Source organism: Anabrus simplex, chromosome 3 (genome assembly GCF_040414725.1).
Source record: "Anabrus simplex isolate iqAnaSimp1 chromosome 3, ASM4041472v1, whole genome shotgun sequence".
NCBI lineage: Eukaryota > Metazoa > Arthropoda > Insecta > Orthoptera > Tettigoniidae > Anabrus > Anabrus simplex.
The window spans coordinates 91,385,746-91,403,240 of NC_090267.1; the positions used below are offsets into that span (position 1 = coordinate 91,385,746).

General features: G+C 35.7%; 1 protein-coding gene across 2 annotated transcripts in view; it reads left to right on the forward strand.

Moving 5' to 3' along the window:
* Positions 1 to 17,495, forward strand: part of LOC136867053 (UDP-glycosyltransferase UGT5) — an 83,215-nt gene that overhangs the window by 38,631 nt on the left and 27,089 nt on the right. For both annotated transcript variants that reach the window (XM_067144159.2, XM_067144160.2), the window contains exon 3: positions 3,849 to 4,030. In XM_067144159.2, the coding sequence (XP_067000260.2) occupies positions 3,849 to 4,030 (182 nt within the window). The remainder of the gene's footprint in view (positions 1 to 3,848; positions 4,031 to 17,495) is intronic.

A 17,495-nucleotide genomic window follows, 5' to 3' on the forward strand; every position in this document is an offset into this window, starting at 1 on the left:
GGGGAAGGTGGAGAAGGGGAAGACAGGCCGAACAGGTGAGACAGGTGTAGGGGAAGTGGAGTGGGGGTTTTTGCACTCTGGTCGACCTAGTGAAGTCGTCTCTTGCACCTTGCGCCGTGCAGTGCAAGGGCGCATGCACTCTGAGAGGCCCTGCCTTAGCCTTTCGCCGTGTCCAGGACAACTCTTTGACCTTGGTTAACTTCTCACGGGACATTTTCTACCGTTCTTGTGTAGGTACTCTTGAAAAATGCAAGCATAACTGTTTGTGCAGTCACAAAGAGTCCAGATTTTGATTCGATCTTTCCCTATTTTTGAGGGTGTGAACTGCTTCAAGGTGTATCTTCCACGGAATATGACCAAACGTTCATCTACAGTAACATTATGGTGTAGGGTGAAACGTGATGAAAGATTAGCAACCCAGGATTCAAACAAGTCCCTTACAGTAGTTTGTCTGTTCTTGTATAGGCATCATTGAACCGCAAACAACGCGAAATCTGTGAATACCTATTTCTTGACTTTATTTACTAAATATTGAAGGCCTATATTCGTCATTCCACAAGTTCATAAGACTTCACTGTTTGCTCTAAGCACACCTGCTAAGTAACCTTGTAAAACATTCAGTCGCCTCTTTCCAGGCCGCCTTGTTCACGAATTTTCCTTCTTTCTTTGTTCGTTTTACAATAATTTGAAGCATAAGAAATAACTCGTCCGCCTCTGTGGTGTAGTGGTTAGTGTGATTAGCTGCCACCCCCGGAGGCCCGGGCTCGATTCCCGGCTCTGCCACGAAATTTGAAAAGTGGTACGAGGGCTGGAACGGGCTCCACTCAGCTTCGGGAGGTGAACTGAGTAGAGGGGGTTCGATTACCACCTCAGCCATCCTGAAGTGGTTTTCCGTGGTTTACCACTTCTCCTAACTTAAGGCCACGGCCGCTTCCTTCCCTCTTCCTTGTCTATCCCTTCCAATCTTCCTATCCCCCCGTAAGGCCCCTTTTCAGCATAGCAGGTGAGGCCGCCTGGGCGAGGTACTGGCCATACTCCCCAGTTGTACCCCTCGACCCAAAGTCTCACGCTCCAGGACACTGCCCTTGAGGCGGTAGAGGTGGGATTCCTCGCTGAGTCCGAGGGAAAAACCAACCCTGGAGGGTAAAGAGATTAAGAAAGAAAGAAAGAAAGAAAGAAAGAAAGAAAGAAGAAGTAACTCAAATGAAAATCACATATCGTCGCCATAAGACCTATCTGTGTCGGTGCGACGTAAAGCCCCTAGCAAAAAAAAAAAAAAAAAAAAAAATTACACAGTATGCGCACGAAGTATCTAGTTGGCCCTGGGAATATATTCCTCATTGTTTCTCTGCCCGTACTTACTTGCCTCGATCAGCATACCAGACTTCTTTCTTGCTCTTTGATCTGCAATGAAAAAATAAAACGAATATGAAAATACACGCCCGTCCGAAACGTAAGCTAGATACACTGATATACTCGTTTCTTTTCAACACTCGAACTACAACTATAGTACATGAATGTTCTTTGACTGTAAGCGCTTGAAATTCATTCGCCTTCTTCAGATGAGTTATGTTATTAGCTGACGAACAAGCACTCTAATAATCCTGTTCGTTACTTCCGCAGGATTAACTTCACCATCGTAGCGTAACGGTTAGCATTATTAGCTACCGTTCTCAGAGTCCCGGGTTCAATTCCCGGTACTGCCAAAAGTTAAGAATGGCAGGAGGTCTGGTATGAGATAAAATGGTACATGCAACTCCCCTGCATTGGGGGTGTGTCTGAAAAGAGCTGCACCACCTCGGGATGAGGGCACAAGTTCACTTACAGTACTTCAACATCGTCATCAGACTGATCTTCATAAACGTCAAACAACACGTAATCTTCGTCACTTTCACATCTGCCAATCGCTTCCTCACTTCACGGACTTGATTTGTGAGTTTACTACAGCTTCCCATGTCAGCACTCGCTGACTGCTTCAGAGAGCCGTCTTGCTTCAGTAGAGAGAAATCAACACATTCTGTTGGATAAAATTACAAACACCACTTTTAGTAAGCATATATCACGGTACACAGCACCAGATGGCAGTTCTAAGAGATTAACAAGAGCAAAGTAACACTCGAGATCTACGTTCACCCCCTCGGTAACTGATTGGATAATTATGTATGTCGAAAATAACCAAATATGTGAAATGAAAATCAGTTTCGGACGTGAAGAAATAATGATTAATAAATAAAAGTCAAGGAAGAAAAATAATTAATATTATCTATATTTTTAGGTGGAATACAGCACTTGGATATAACGAGTGGAGTCATCATTGACCCGATGGTAGTACGAGGGTTCATGAACATAAAATATCAATACGGCAGCTTTACTGAATTATAAGAAAAACCAACAACCGAACGTCCCTGGCGAATTTTGATGTGATATTTAACATGCAGATAATTAAAGATGAAATCCGATAGGCATTCCTGGATTTTATAACCGGGATTGATAGCATTCTCCAAATAATAATAATAATAATAATAATAATAATAATAATAATAATAATAATAATAATAATAATAATAATAATAATAATAATAATAATAATACCGAGTGAGTTGGCCGTGCGGTTAAGGGCGTGCAGCTGTGAATTTGCATCTGGGAGATATTGGGTTCGAACCCCACTGTCGGCAGCCCTGAAGGTGGTTTTCCGTGCTTTCCCATTTTCACACCAGGCAAATGTTGGGGCTGTACCTTAATTAAGGCCACAGCCGTTTCCATCCCTGCCCTAACTCTTTCGTATCCCATCTTCGCCATAAGACCCTTCTGTGTCGGTGGGACGTAAAGCAAAATTAATAATAATAATAATAATAATAATAATAATAATAATAATAATAATAATAATAATAATAATAATAATAATGAGCTTGAGAGCTGCAGTCGCTTAAGTGCGGCCAGTATCCAGTATTCGGGAGATAGTGGGTTCGAACCCCACTGTCGGCAGCACTGAAGATGGTTTCCCGTGGTTTCCCATTTCCACACCAGGCAAATGCTGGGGCTGTACCTTAATTAGGGCCACGACCGCTTCCTTCCCACTCATAGCCCTTTTCTACACCGTAGTCGCTATACGACCTATCTGTGTCGGTGCGACATAGAATAACTTGTTGTAATACCCTGCGTGTCAACTTTGACTTTCTGATGAACTCGACTGGGTGACGGAGAAAATATATAAGTTATAAAATATATCAATAATCAACTAGTTAGTAAATTTTTAATAAGCTTAAATGTAAATTTTTAAGGTAGAATTTTGAATTTATTTACTGGAACTATGTTGGGTAATCTATGGATTTTTAAGTTATTTTATCAGGTAAACACCAAATATTTCACCAGAGGTCCTACCGCCCTTGAAAAATCCTATTTGCTCCTCCAAATTTGAACTCGTGGGCTTGGAATCTAGTGATCGACACTCTATCACTGATTCACGGAGGAATGAGCATGCATTTATGATAAAGAATGTATCACATTCAAAACCTATGAAACTGGTGGTGGTAGTGATGATGATTATTGTTGTAAGGGGAAATTCAACGAGTTAAAAATTTACCAGATCTGTAAGAATGTAGTTAGGTTCCTTTAAATTAATCAAACATCAGCAAAAATACTCGTCACACTAGGGTCCATTAGGCCTAGCATTGACTATAATTCGAAATCAACGTAATACATACGTAAATAGATAATTAAATGGAATACATAAATGAAAACAGAAAGAGAAAGAGAAAAGGAAGAACGCTCGATAGTATGGTTTCTGGAAAGATTTGTTTTTCATGACTTGTGTGTTGTTTTATGATTTCTGGTTTATTTTCTTTCAGACTCCTGTTGCAAACTACACTGACGTCGATCTGTCGTTTTGCTACGATCTTGTCAATAGTTCTGTTGACTATAACACCATGCACTTGATAGAACCACTTTCATCAATGAGATTTTACCACGAAGCATACCTGAAAATTATAGACCTACAGCTTAGTTCTCCCCAGATGCAAGCTTTCATGAAGTAAGTATGAATAAACTCTTATAGTATAACATCGCTTAAGAATGGAGACCTCGTATGTAATAAAAGGCTTACTTTAGGGGAGAGAGAAAATAAAACCTGTCCTATATGACTGAAAATGGAAAACAATATTTTATACTAAAAATTTCCGTAGCAGGAGATAAGGATGAGCGCCTGAGGTCTAGACAAGTAAGAGACAACAAAATATAAGTTGTTATGGAAATGAAAATCTACAGGCTGTTTCAAGTCTTTCGAATGGGTCAGGAATGGATTGAGTGAAGCCCTCATCTAGCGGTGAGGATAATAATAATAATAATAATAATAATAATAATAATAATAATAATAATAATAAAAATAATAATAAGAAGAAGAAGAATTTTATTTATTTATTTATTTATTTATTTATTTATTTATTTATTTATTTATTTATTTATTTATTTATTTATAACTTATGTAAAATACATTTACAAATTTGTAGTAGGCTATTATATTTTTTCTCTGCAATTATGTACACCTGCACAGCACTTAATATGCTTATCTTCTGGTGAAGTTGTTCCATATCTTTTTACATTGCTGCAATTCTTACTGTTTACAACATTAATAGGGTTTATACATTTGCATTTGGCATAATTATCAGGGTCATTTTGTCCTGTGGTGTGGGTTTCTTCCAGAAAGTATCATTCAAAACAGAAAAGTATCTACTACATTATTCATATATGAGCAGATATTTAAATTGTAATTTTATTTTCTATGATCCATAATTTCGCGTGTTCTTTCACTTGATATTTTGTTTTCAAATGTGTCAATTCTGAGGGAAACTTGCTCAAAAATTTAGGAACTACAACTTGTAGTGTTCCGTATCCATATTTGTTTTAGTACCTGATGATCTGAAAATAACTTCTATGCCTCAGTCTTGTTCCTTGTGTATGTCCATTTACAATTCTATATTGTGGCTTCCATTAATTTTCTTTAATTATGTTGTACATATAAAGGTGTTTAACTCTCAAGAACCTTTCCTTTTTGTTACATCGTTGTTAATATATCCTCGCTTAAGCTCATTATTCCTGTGTTTTCGTACCAGAAGAATGCTTTGACAACATGATTTTGCAACATTTATACCATGTTTAAGTCTGTACTAGAAGCCAATCCCCATAAACCTACACCATATGATATAACTGTTTCAATAAGTGAATGAGAAATCATTTTTAAGCTATCATGAGGTATTATATACTTAACCATTTGCATTTTGAACAAGCTTAGCCTCAGCCTTTCACATAACTTACTAATATGTTGCTTTAATGAAAAATATTTATATATTATCATACGTAGGTACTTTTTGTTATCAACATCCTCTATTACATAGTCATAATTGCATGGTTTTTGTTCACCATCATGAATACACTGAACTGAATGGCCTGCTATTCTAATATTCTCTGCAATTTTGGGGTAGTAATGCACAATTCTTATGTTTCTGAAATGTTAATTATTAGACCCTTATTATGGTATCATTCTTGAAAATATTTTATTATTATTATTGATATATACAGTCGTATCAGCACACGCGTTTTTTAAAACATAACCGGTTTTCGGACACTAAGGTCCATCATCAGTGTTAATATTTAAATTTAATTTCACATAAGTGTGTCGTCAAAATGAGTTAAAAATGAGTTTAAATTTGTAGCCCTGTTGACATCAACTGTAAAATGAGAAAAAAAGAAACCAAGTGTTAAAATTATGAAATCAATACATGTAAACTTACAATCTTGTTGTAAAAATTATGGACATACCATGTTAAGGCTGGCTTTCCTTCGTTCTCAGGCTGTTGGTCGAGTACTAACGAGCGTTCAGCTTTAACTACGGAACCGCACTGCAAGCACATGATGTTACGTCACCTCAAGGTTACGTAGTGAGCACCTGATGTTTACGTCAACTCAAGATTGTAAACAAGATGTTGCTTGCGGCTGTTTCATTTAAAATTTTATCTGGTTCCCTAGTCTGCGCTAAAAATATCTCAATGTTTTCACGTGTATTTAATTCAAATCCATAATTACCTTTAAAAATTAACTTCATGTCTTTTTCGATCCCTAAAAAGCTATGGTTATTGTTATAAATGTGTTCCGCAAAGGCTGAATACTTGTTGTACTTTATTGCCTTAAAATGTTCTTGATATCTTTGATTTAAGGTTCGCCCGGTTCTACCTATATAAAACTTTTTACAGTCGTTACAAGTGAGCCTGTATACTCCCGAATTAGTATATATATCTTTTTTATTGACACTGTGTGCATTATATATATGTTCTGATATTTTATTTCTGGTTCGGAAAGCTGTTTTTAGTTGAAATTTCTTAAATATATTCGCGATTTTAAAAACTTGACTTCCAAAATATGTAAATGTCACAAATTTATTATGTTCATGGATTTTCTTTCTTTTCTCATGGTTTTTCTTTTTTTCTCCATTTTCTTTCTTACGTATAATATTGTCTATCATTTCTGGGTTGTAGCCATTTGCTTTAGCAATTTGTTTTATTATTCTAATTTCTTTCAGTTTGTTTTCATTACTCAAGGGAAGTTTTAGTAATCTACTAATGTAGCTGTTGTAAGCTGATTGTTTGTGGGTTCCTGGGTGGTTGGAATCTTTATTGATGGTAGTGATGGCCTGTGTGGGTTTCCTAAAAATATCGAAATCTATCCTATTGTTGGTTTTTGTTAATGTGAGGTCCAAGAAATTTAACTTTTTATCGATTTCTTTCTCCATAGTGAATTTAATGTTGCTGTCAAGCAAATTCAAACAACCCAGAAATGTTTCGGGAGTAATGAGGTCTCCATTTAAAAATACCACCGTGTCGTCAACAAAACGGACCCATAATTTTATTTCTTTCTGATATGTGTTCAAAATGGTTTTCTCAAGATTATTTAAATAAATATTGGCTAAGAAACCTGATAGTGGGCTGCCCATTGGTAAACCTGTGTTTTGCTGGTAGTACTTCCCGTTGAATGTAAAGTAATTATTTTCTAATATTAGAGTTAATAAGTTTATCGTTTCATTAATTTCTATGTGACTTAGTCTATCTTGATTCTTTAAGTTTTCTTCTATTAAGTTTATGGTCTCTTTAATAGGAATATTGGAATACATGTTGGTCACGTCATATGATACCATTACAGTTTCTTCGTTTATTTCTGTTGATTGTATTTTGGAAATAGCTTCCAGAGAATTCGATATTGAATTACTATTTTCTAGTGTAATGTGGTTTTGTAAGTGTTTAAGTAAATATTTTGATAATTGAAATGTGGGGCTGTTACGACAATTAATTATAGGTCTAACAGGGTAATTCTCTTTGTGAATTTTTGGGAGAGACTTTAAAGTTGGGCATCTTGGGTTCATCAGGACTAATTTTTGTTTCTCTTTTTCATTTATTATGAACTGTGTGTCCTTTAGAGTTTCTTTTATTTTTGTGTTTAAGTTCTTGGTGGGGTCCTTCTTTATTTCCTTTATGCCATTTGTTTCTATGAAATCAATTGTTTTTTGGATGTAGTCGTCTTTATTTATGATAACTGTGACGTTACCCTTATCTGCTTTAGTTACAATCAAGTTATTATTTTTGATTTTAGTTTTTAGATTAGTTATTACTTTTTGTTGTGTACTACTTTCTTTATTTTCTGTAATAGGTTTGTTTTTGATGTTTTCAATTTGATTTGCTACTAAGTGTCTTACAGTTTCTTTTTTATTGTCAGGGACTTTTTGGATAGCTGATTCAGTTTCTGTTATTAGTTGTTTTAATGCGGCATTGTTAATGTTTTGTTTAAAACTGTGTTTGTAACCTAGTTTTAATAGGTTGGTTTCATTTTGGGTTAAAGGTGTGTCCGAAATGTTGACAACAGGTTCACAAAATTCGTGTTCAGTTAAATTATTGGAATCATCACGTGTATATTTGTTCTTAAGTTTATTTAATTTATTCTGAATTGTTTTTCGTTTTTTCTCAAGTCTAATTCTTATGTATTCGTGAATGTGTGTTGCGAGACATGTCCATTCCAGTTTATTGAATGTGTTCATAAGTTGAAGTTGACGTTGAAACGCTTCTTCATTTAACTGGTCCTTCTTTGCATGTAGACTCTTGATTTCACTTTTTAACCATGTTGTCCGCGCTATTTTGACAGCTCGTTGGCAAGATATTGATGTGTTATTGCTTTTCAGATTAACAAAATTCGGTGTTAAGCTTTGCTTTAAGCATTCGTGATTGAACTTAATGTCCTCATTGATGGTTAAAATTTTCAATTTTATGTTCCTAAATTTAAAGGCTTTGGATGTTTCTCGACCTATGAATGACGAATTATAATCATTATAAAATATCAAAGCCATTTTGACAGTGCTGATATAATTATTTTATTATTATTATTGATATATACAGTCGTATCAGCACACGCGTTTTTTAAAACATAACCGGTTTTCGGACACTAAGGTCCATCATCAGTGTTAATATTTAAATTTAATTTCACATAAGTGTGTCGTCAAAATGAGTTAAAAATGAGTTTAAATTTGTAGCCCTGTTGACATCAACTGTAAAATGAGAAAAAAAGAAACCAAGTGTTAAAATTATGAAATCAATACATGTAAACTTACAATCTTGTTGTAAAAATTATGGACATACCATGTTAAGGCTGGCTTTCCTTCGTTCTCAGGCTGTTGGTCGAGTACTAACGAGCGTTCAGCTTTAACTACGGAACCGCACTGCAAGCACATGATGTTACGTCACCTCAAGGTTACGTAGTGAGCACCTGATGTTTACGTCAACTCAAGATTGTAAACAAGATGTTGCTTGCGGCTGTTTCATTTAAAATTTTATCTGGTTCCCTAGTCTGCGCTAAAAATATCTCAATGTTTTCACGTGTATTTAATTCAAATCCATAATTACCTTTAAAAATTAACTTCATGTCTTTTTCGATCCCTAAAAAGCTATGGTTATTGTTATAAATGTGTTCCGCAAAGGCTGAATACTTGTTGTACTTTATTGCCTTAAAATGTTCTTGATATCTTTGATTTAAGGTTCGCCCGGTTCTACCTATATAAAACTTTTTACAGTCGTTACAAGTGAGCCTGTATACTCCCGAATTAGTATATATATCTTTTTTATTGACACTGTGTGCATTATATATATGTTCTGATATTTTATTTCTGGTTCGGAAAGCTGTTTTTAGTTGAAATTTCTTAAATATATTCGCGATTTTAAAAACTTGACTTCCAAAATATGTAAATGTCACAAATTTATTATGTTCATGGATTTTCTTTCTTTTCTCATGGTTTTTCTTTTTTTCTCCATTTTCTTTCTTACGTATAATATTGTCTATCATTTCTGGGTTGTAGCCATTTGCTTTAGCAATTTGTTTTATTATTCTAATTTCTTTCAGTTTGTTTTCATTACTCAAGGGAAGTTTTAGTAATCTACTAATGTAGCTGTTGTAAGCTGATTGTTTGTGGGTTCCTGGGTGGTTGGAATCTTTATTGATGGTAGTGATGGCCTGTGTGGGTTTCCTAAAAATATCGAAATCTATCCTATTGTTGGTTTTTGTTAATGTGAGGTCCAAGAAATTTAACTTTTTATCGATTTCTTTCTCCATAGTGAATTTAATGTTGCTGTCAAGCAAATTCAAACAACCCAGAAATGTTTCGGGAGTAATGAGGTCTCCATTTAAAAATACCACCGTGTCGTCAACAAAACGGACCCATAATTTTATTTCTTTCTGATATGTGTTCAAAATGGTTTTCTCAAGATTATTTAAATAAATATTGGCTAAGAAACCTGATAGTGGGCTGCCCATTGGTAAACCTGTGTTTTGCTGGTAGTACTTCCCGTTGAATGTAAAGTAATTATTTTCTAATATTAGAGTTAATAAGTTTATCGTTTCATTAATTTCTATGTGACTTAGTCTATCTTGATTCTTTAAGTTTTCTTCTATTAAGTTTATGGTCTCTTTAATAGGAATATTGGAATACATGTTGGTCACGTCATATGATACCATTACAGTTTCTTCGTTTATTTCTGTTGATTGTATTTTGGAAATAGCTTCCAGAGAATTCGATATTGAATTACTATTTTCTAGTGTAATGTGGTTTTGTAAGTGTTTAAGTAAATATTTTGATAATTGAAATGTGGGGCTGTTACGACAATTAATTATAGGTCTAACAGGGTAATTCTCTTTGTGAATTTTTGGGAGAGACTTTAAAGTTGGGCATCTTGGGTTCATCAGGACTAATTTTTGTTTCTCTTTTTCATTTATTATGAACTGTGTGTCCTTTAGAGTTTCTTTTATTTTTGTGTTTAAGTTCTTGGTGGGGTCCTTCTTTATTTCCTTTATGCCATTTGTTTCTATGAAATCAATTGTTTTTTGGATGTAGTCGTCTTTATTTATGATAACTGTGACGTTACCCTTATCTGCTTTAGTTACAATCAAGTTATTATTTTTGATTTTAGTTTTTAGATTAGTTATTACTTTTTGTTGTGTACTACTTTCTTTATTTTCTGTAATAGGTTTGTTTTTGATGTTTTCAATTTGATTTGCTACTAAGTGTCTTACAGTTTCTTTTTTATTGTCAGGGACTTTTTGGATAGCTGATTCAGTTTCTGTTATTAGTTGTTTTAATGCGGCATTGTTAATGTTTTGTTTAAAACTGTGTTTGTAACCTAGTTTTAATAGGTTGGTTTCATTTTGGGTTAAAGGTGTGTCCGAAATGTTGACAACAGGTTCACAAAATTCGTGTTCAGTTAAATTATTGGAATCATCACGTGTATATTTGTTCTTAAGTTTATTTAATTTATTCTGAATTGTTTTTCGTTTTTTCTCAAGTCTAATTCTTATGTATTCGTGAATGTGTGTTGCGAGACATGTCCATTCCAGTTTATTGAATGTGTTCATAAGTTGAAGTTGACGTTGAAACGCTTCTTCATTTAACTGGTCCTTCTTTGCATGTAGACTCTTGATTTCACTTTTTAACCATGTTGTCCGCGCTATTTTGACAGCTCGTTGGCAAGATATTGATGTGTTATTGCTTTTCAGATTAACAAAATTCGGTGTTAAGCTTTGCTTTAAGCATTCGTGATTGAACTTAATGTCCTCATTGATGGTTAAAATTTTCAATTTTATGTTCCTAAATTTAAAGGCTTTGGATGTTTCTCGACCTATGAATGACGAATTATAATCATTATAAAATATCAAAGCCATTTTGACAGTGCTGATATAATTATTTTATTATTATTATTGATATATACAGTCGTATCAGCACACGCGTTTTTTTAAAACATAACCGGTTTTCGGACACTAAGGTCCATCATCAGTGTTAATATTTAAATTTAATTTCACATAAGTGTGTCGTCAAAATGAGTTAAAAATGAGTTTAAATTTGTAGCCCTGTTGACATCAACTGTAAAATGAGAAAAAAAGAAACCAAGTGTTAAAATTATGAAATCAATACATGTAAACTTACAATCTTGTTGTAAAAATTATGGACATACCATGTTAAGGCTGGCTTTCCTTCGTTCTCAGGCTGTTGGTCGAGTACTAACGAGCGTTCAGCTTTAACTACGGAACCGCACTGCAAGCACATGATGTTACGTCACCTCAAGGTTACGTAGTGAGCACCTGATGTTTACGTCAACTCAAGATTGTAAACAAGATGTTGCTTGCGGCTGTTTCATTTAAAATTTTATCTGGTTCCCTAGTCTGCGCTAAAAATATCTCAATGTTTTCACGTGTATTTAATTCAAATCCATAATTACCTTTAAAAATTAACTTCATGTCTTTTTCGATCCCTAAAAAGCTATGGTTATTGTTATAAATGTGTTCCGCAAAGGCTGAATACTTGTTGTACTTTATTGCCTTAAAATGTTCTTGATATCTTTGATTTAAGGTTCGCCCGGTTCTACCTATATAAAACTTTTTACAGTCGTTACAAGTGAGCCTGTATACTCCCGAATTAGTATATATATCTTTTTTATTGACACTGTGTGCATTATATATATGTTCTGATATTTTATTTCTGGTTCGGAAAGCTGTTTTTAGTTGAAATTTCTTAAATATATTCGCGATTTTAAAAACTTGACTTCCAAAATATGTAAATGTCACAAATTTATTATGTTCATGGATTTTCTTTCTTTTCTCATGGTTTTTCTTTTTTTCTCCATTTTCTTTCTTACGTATAATATTGTCTATCATTTCTGGGTTGTAGCCATTTGCTTTAGCAATTTGTTTTATTATTCTAATTTCTTTCAGTTTGTTTTCATTACTCAAGGGAAGTTTTAGTAATCTACTAATGTAGCTGTTGTAAGCTGATTGTTTGTGGGTTCCTGGGTGGTTGGAATCTTTATTGATGGTAGTGATGGCCTGTGTGGGTTTCCTAAAAATATCGAAATCTATCCTATTGTTGGTTTTTGTTAATGTGAGGTCCAAGAAATTTAACTTTTTATCGATTTCTTTCTCCATAGTGAATTTAATGTTGCTGTCAAGCAAATTCAAACAACCCAGAAATGTTTCGGGAGTAATGAGGTCTCCATTTAAAAATACCACCGTGTCGTCAACAAAACGGACCCATAATTTTATTTCTTTCTGATATGTGTTCAAAATGGTTTTCTCAAGATTATTTAAATAAATATTGGCTAAGAAACCTGATAGTGGGCTGCCCATTGGTAAACCTGTGTTTTGCTGGTAGTACTTCCCGTTGAATGTAAAGTAATTATTTTCTAATATTAGAGTTAATAAGTTTATCGTTTCATTAATTTCTATGTGACTTAGTCTATCTTGATTCTTTAAGTTTTCTTCTATGATGATGGACCTTAGTGTCCGAAAACCGGTTATGTTTTAAAAAACGCGTGTGCTGATACGACTGTATATATCAATAATAATAATAAAATAATTATATCAGCACTGTCAAAATGGCTTTGATATTTTATAATGATTATAATTCTTGAAAATAGTTGTACTCCATTTGTAAATGCTTCTCTCCCACTTTTGGATTTTTATGTATTGATAAAATTAGTTTATCATCTGCATTCATGATATATTTACAGTTTTTAAACCATGAACTGATATTATTGACAAAATAATATACAAAATGGGTCCTAGGATACTTCCTTGTGGCGCACCTCTTTTAATAGAAGTTATTTTTCCATATGTATTATCAATTTTACCCTATACGTTCGGCCAGTCAAATAACTTGCAAAAACTTTTAGTGGTGTTCCCCTTAGCCCAATTTTGATTTAGGCTGCTATTATATTATCATGCGAAATTGAATCAAATGCCTTTGAGAAATCAATAAACAAAGCTAAAATGTGCATGCCTTTATTTAGCTCCCCATTGATCAGATTTGAGAATTCCTCGAGAAGATTACTTGTACTATTGGGTTTTTGATAAGAAAATTGCTGTTCATCAATAATTTAAAATTTTTCTAGATACGAGATTAGGTGATCAGCAATATATCTTTCAATTACTTTCCATCTTTTTTGAAGAATAGATATCTGTCTATAGTTTAAATACTGTAAATGTGAACCTTGCTTGTAAATAGGTTCCACTATAGCAGTGTTCAGATCCTTCAGGAGAAAAACCGTCTCTATTAATTTATTGATTAGCTTCTGAATTATTGGTGATATCATGTCTATATTATCTTTCAGGTGCTTAACTATTAATTTATCCATGACTGGTAATTCACTTTTGTCCATTCATTCAATTAAGTTTGCTACATCTACTGTTCTTGCTAGTGGTAGGTAAAATAGTAAAAGTCTTTCTGTATTAAGGTACGGTCTTCGTCGTATCCCACATTCATGTGCTACCTTTTCTAGCTGTTCTGAAAATGCTTTTGAAAATCTATATTTTCTAGTGATTCTTGCCTTCCTAAATAATGTCTTACTGTTTCTTCTACTGTCAATTTCTTTTGGTCTTTAGCACATCATTTAATACTTTCCAAGTTTTCTTAATGTCCCCTCTACAAATTTCAAGTTGCAATCTGTAATACTTTCTTTTTTCTTTATTAATATCAGATATTATATCATTCTTCATTCTTTTATATAAACTTCCTAAATTTCCCTTATTTCCTAGATTTAAATTTGATGCATTTTTTCATCTTTTGAAAAGTCTGTCCCTTTCTTGGATTTTTTCTGTTCTGTTACTTTCCTTTGCTTCTGAATTTTTGTATCTTTCGTCTTGTTAGTTGCCTTGTTGACTGCACTGCAGATCTGAACTCATATTCTCATTTATTTCTTTTCCTATAATTTATATTTCTGTTCTTCGCATGGATTATCCTACCCTTTCCTGTATGTTATCTATAACTTTTCCACTTGTGATCAGAAACTTTTGTCTGAATTACAGTAGAATCACTTAAATTTTTCCCATTCCTAATCAATGCATGGTCAATTCGGGATTGTGTGTTTTCCATTTTCCCTTGTGAACTTGTTAGTGCAATGAACTAAATGATTATCCGCTACCACATTATTGTACAAGGATGTGACTCTGCTGTCTTTCAGAATATCTATGTTCATGTCCCCAATAATTATTAAGATTCTGGCTTTCATACTTTGTAAATGAAGATCTAATTCCTCAAATAAATATTTTGGATTATAGTCAGGTAGTCTGCATACTGCCATAATGATTCCATTTAGTGTTCCATTAATCCAAACTTCCCCTGATAAATTTTCAGACTGATTTGTTATACATTTCTTCTCTTTAAATGTGAAAACTCCCTTGAAAAAAATGCCTATTCCTCCACCCCTAGAAACATTTCTTATTGAATATCCTTCTAACTCCTACTCCTGAATTTCCATTTGATTATTTACATTTAATTCACTGAATATTAGCACATCTACCAGTAGCAAGCTGTGTCTTAATATTATATCCACCTGATCCCAATATTTTCTAATAGATCTTATATTCATATGAAGTACACACATTTCACTTTCTGGTTCCTTTGTCATCTGTAGACATTCATCAAAATTATTGTAGACCTTTGAATCAAGTAATAAACTATAACTATCAATGTGACTAACATCCATAACTAATTTTAAGATAGACTAGAGTAATACTAAATGTTGATACTTTTAGCCAGTTACTGGACTTTTTCAAGGTATGTTTTTGAAAGGATTCTTACCAGAATTGTTTCCTCTTGCTTTCTTGTGAACAGATTTCCCTGCTTCACCCACATGTATTTCCAACCTTTGATGTCCGCCTGGCTCCAAGCCTCCCAGGGAAGATAATTATTATTTCATTTTATTTTATTGGAAGTTGTTTAACGTCGCTTCGACAGAGACAGGTCTTGTGGCGACGATAGGATAGGAAGGAGCTAGGAGTGGGAAGGAAGCGGCCGTGGTCTTAATTAAGGTACAGCCCCAGCATTTGCCTGGTGTGAAATTAGGGATTGGCTGAATACAAACCTGGCGGAAAGAAAAGATCAATATTGCCAATCCACAAATGAACGAACGTAATTTAGTAAAGAACCAACTTATGCCTACAAAATTTCTTCAAAAAAGTTCCTTCACTTCGCACCAGGGTGCATGATCATAGTCTTGTAGTGACATCTGTTGTAGAAAGTCCAAACTTCTTAATAAATGGTAAACAAAACACGTAGAATTTTATACAGTACTGGAAACTTCACAATCACAAAATTAAGCAGGTGACATCTTCTGAGGAAAAGTTTAAGTAGGTCTAGTTCCAAGTTCGGTGTTTCTCCTGTAGAGGAGTTCTTATTGGCGCAAGTTTTAAATGAGCGTCGTAGGGGTGTACCTCCCGGTACAATTATTATTATTATTATTATTATTATTATTATTATTATTATTATTATTATTACACTGACTGACACAGCAAATGCAACACCAAGGAGGAGTGGTTCGAAAGGGATGAAAGTTGGGGAAAAAACAGAGTCGGCACGGAAGAATAATTGATGTTTATTTCAAACCGATATGCAGGTTACACAATGCGCACGGCATCGACTCAGTAGGATGTAGGACCACCGCGAGCGGCGATGCACGCAGAAACACGTCGAGGTACAGAGTCAATAAGAGTGCGGATGGTGTCCTGAGGGATGGTTCTCCATTCTCTGTCAACCATTTGCCACAGTTGGTCGTCCGTACGAGGCTGGGGCAGAGTTTGCAAACGGCGTCCAATGAGATCCCACACGTGTTCGATTGGTGAGAGATCCGGAGAGTACGCTGGCCACGGAAGCATCTGGACACCTCGTAGAGCCTGTTGGGAGATGCGAGCAGTGTGTGGGCGGGCATTATCCTGCTGAAACAGAGCATTGGGCAGCCCCTGAAGGTACGGGAGTGCCACCGGCCGCAGCACATGCTGCACGTAGCGGTGGGCATTTAACGTGCCTTGAATACGCACTAGAGGTGACGTGGAATCATACGCAATAGCGCCCCAAACCATGATGCCGCGTTGTCTAGCGGTAGGGCGCTCCACAGTTACTGCCGGATTTGACCTTTCTCCACGCCGACGCCACACTCGTCTGCGGTGACTATCACTGACAGAACAGAAGCGTGACTCATCGGAGAACACGACGTTCCGCCATTCCCTCCCTCATCCAAGTCGCTCTAGCCCGGCACCATGCCAGGCGTGCACGTCTATGCTGTGGAGTCAATGGTAGTCTTCTGAGCGGACGCCGGGAGTGCAGGGAGTGCAGGCCTCCTTCAACCAATCGACGGGAAATTGTTCTGGTCGATATTGGAACAGCCAGGGTGTCTTGCACATGCGGAAGAATGGCGGTTGACGTGGCGTGCGGGGCTGCCACCGCTTGGCGGCGGATGCGCCGATCCTCGCGTGCTGACGTCACTCGGGCTGCGCCTGGACCCCTCGCACGTGCCACATGTCCCTGCGCCAACCATCTTCGCCACAGGCGCTGCACCGTGGACACATCCCTATGGGTATCGGCTGCGATTTGACGAAGCGACCAACCTGCCCTTCTCAGCCCGATCACCATACCGTCTGTCTGCTGGAAATGCCTCCGTTGACGGCGGCCTGGCATTCTTAGCTATACACGTGTCCTGTGGCACACGACAACACGTTCTACAATGACTGTCGGATGAGAAATCACGGTACGAAGTGGGCCATTCGCCAACGCCGTGTCCCATTTATCGTTCGCTACGTGCGCAGCACAGCGGCGCATTTCACATCATGCGCATACCTCAGTGACGTCAGTCTACCCTGCAATTGGCATAAAGTTCTGACCACTCCTTCTTGGTGTTGCATTTGCTCTGTCAGTCAGTGTATTATTTTTATCAACAAATATCAGTGGTTATTTTAATCGTGCGACCCGATGTTACCTGACCAAGTTTTACCTCATCCATCTAATTATCCTCCAAATTATACTTGAACATTATATATAGGCATCTAACTACCTCCTTCAATAACCGATTTATTTATGCCAATTCACACATAGTTTATTTCTGAATTACTTAGTTTTATGAGTTTAACTTTAGGTGACAGTAGTTAACACA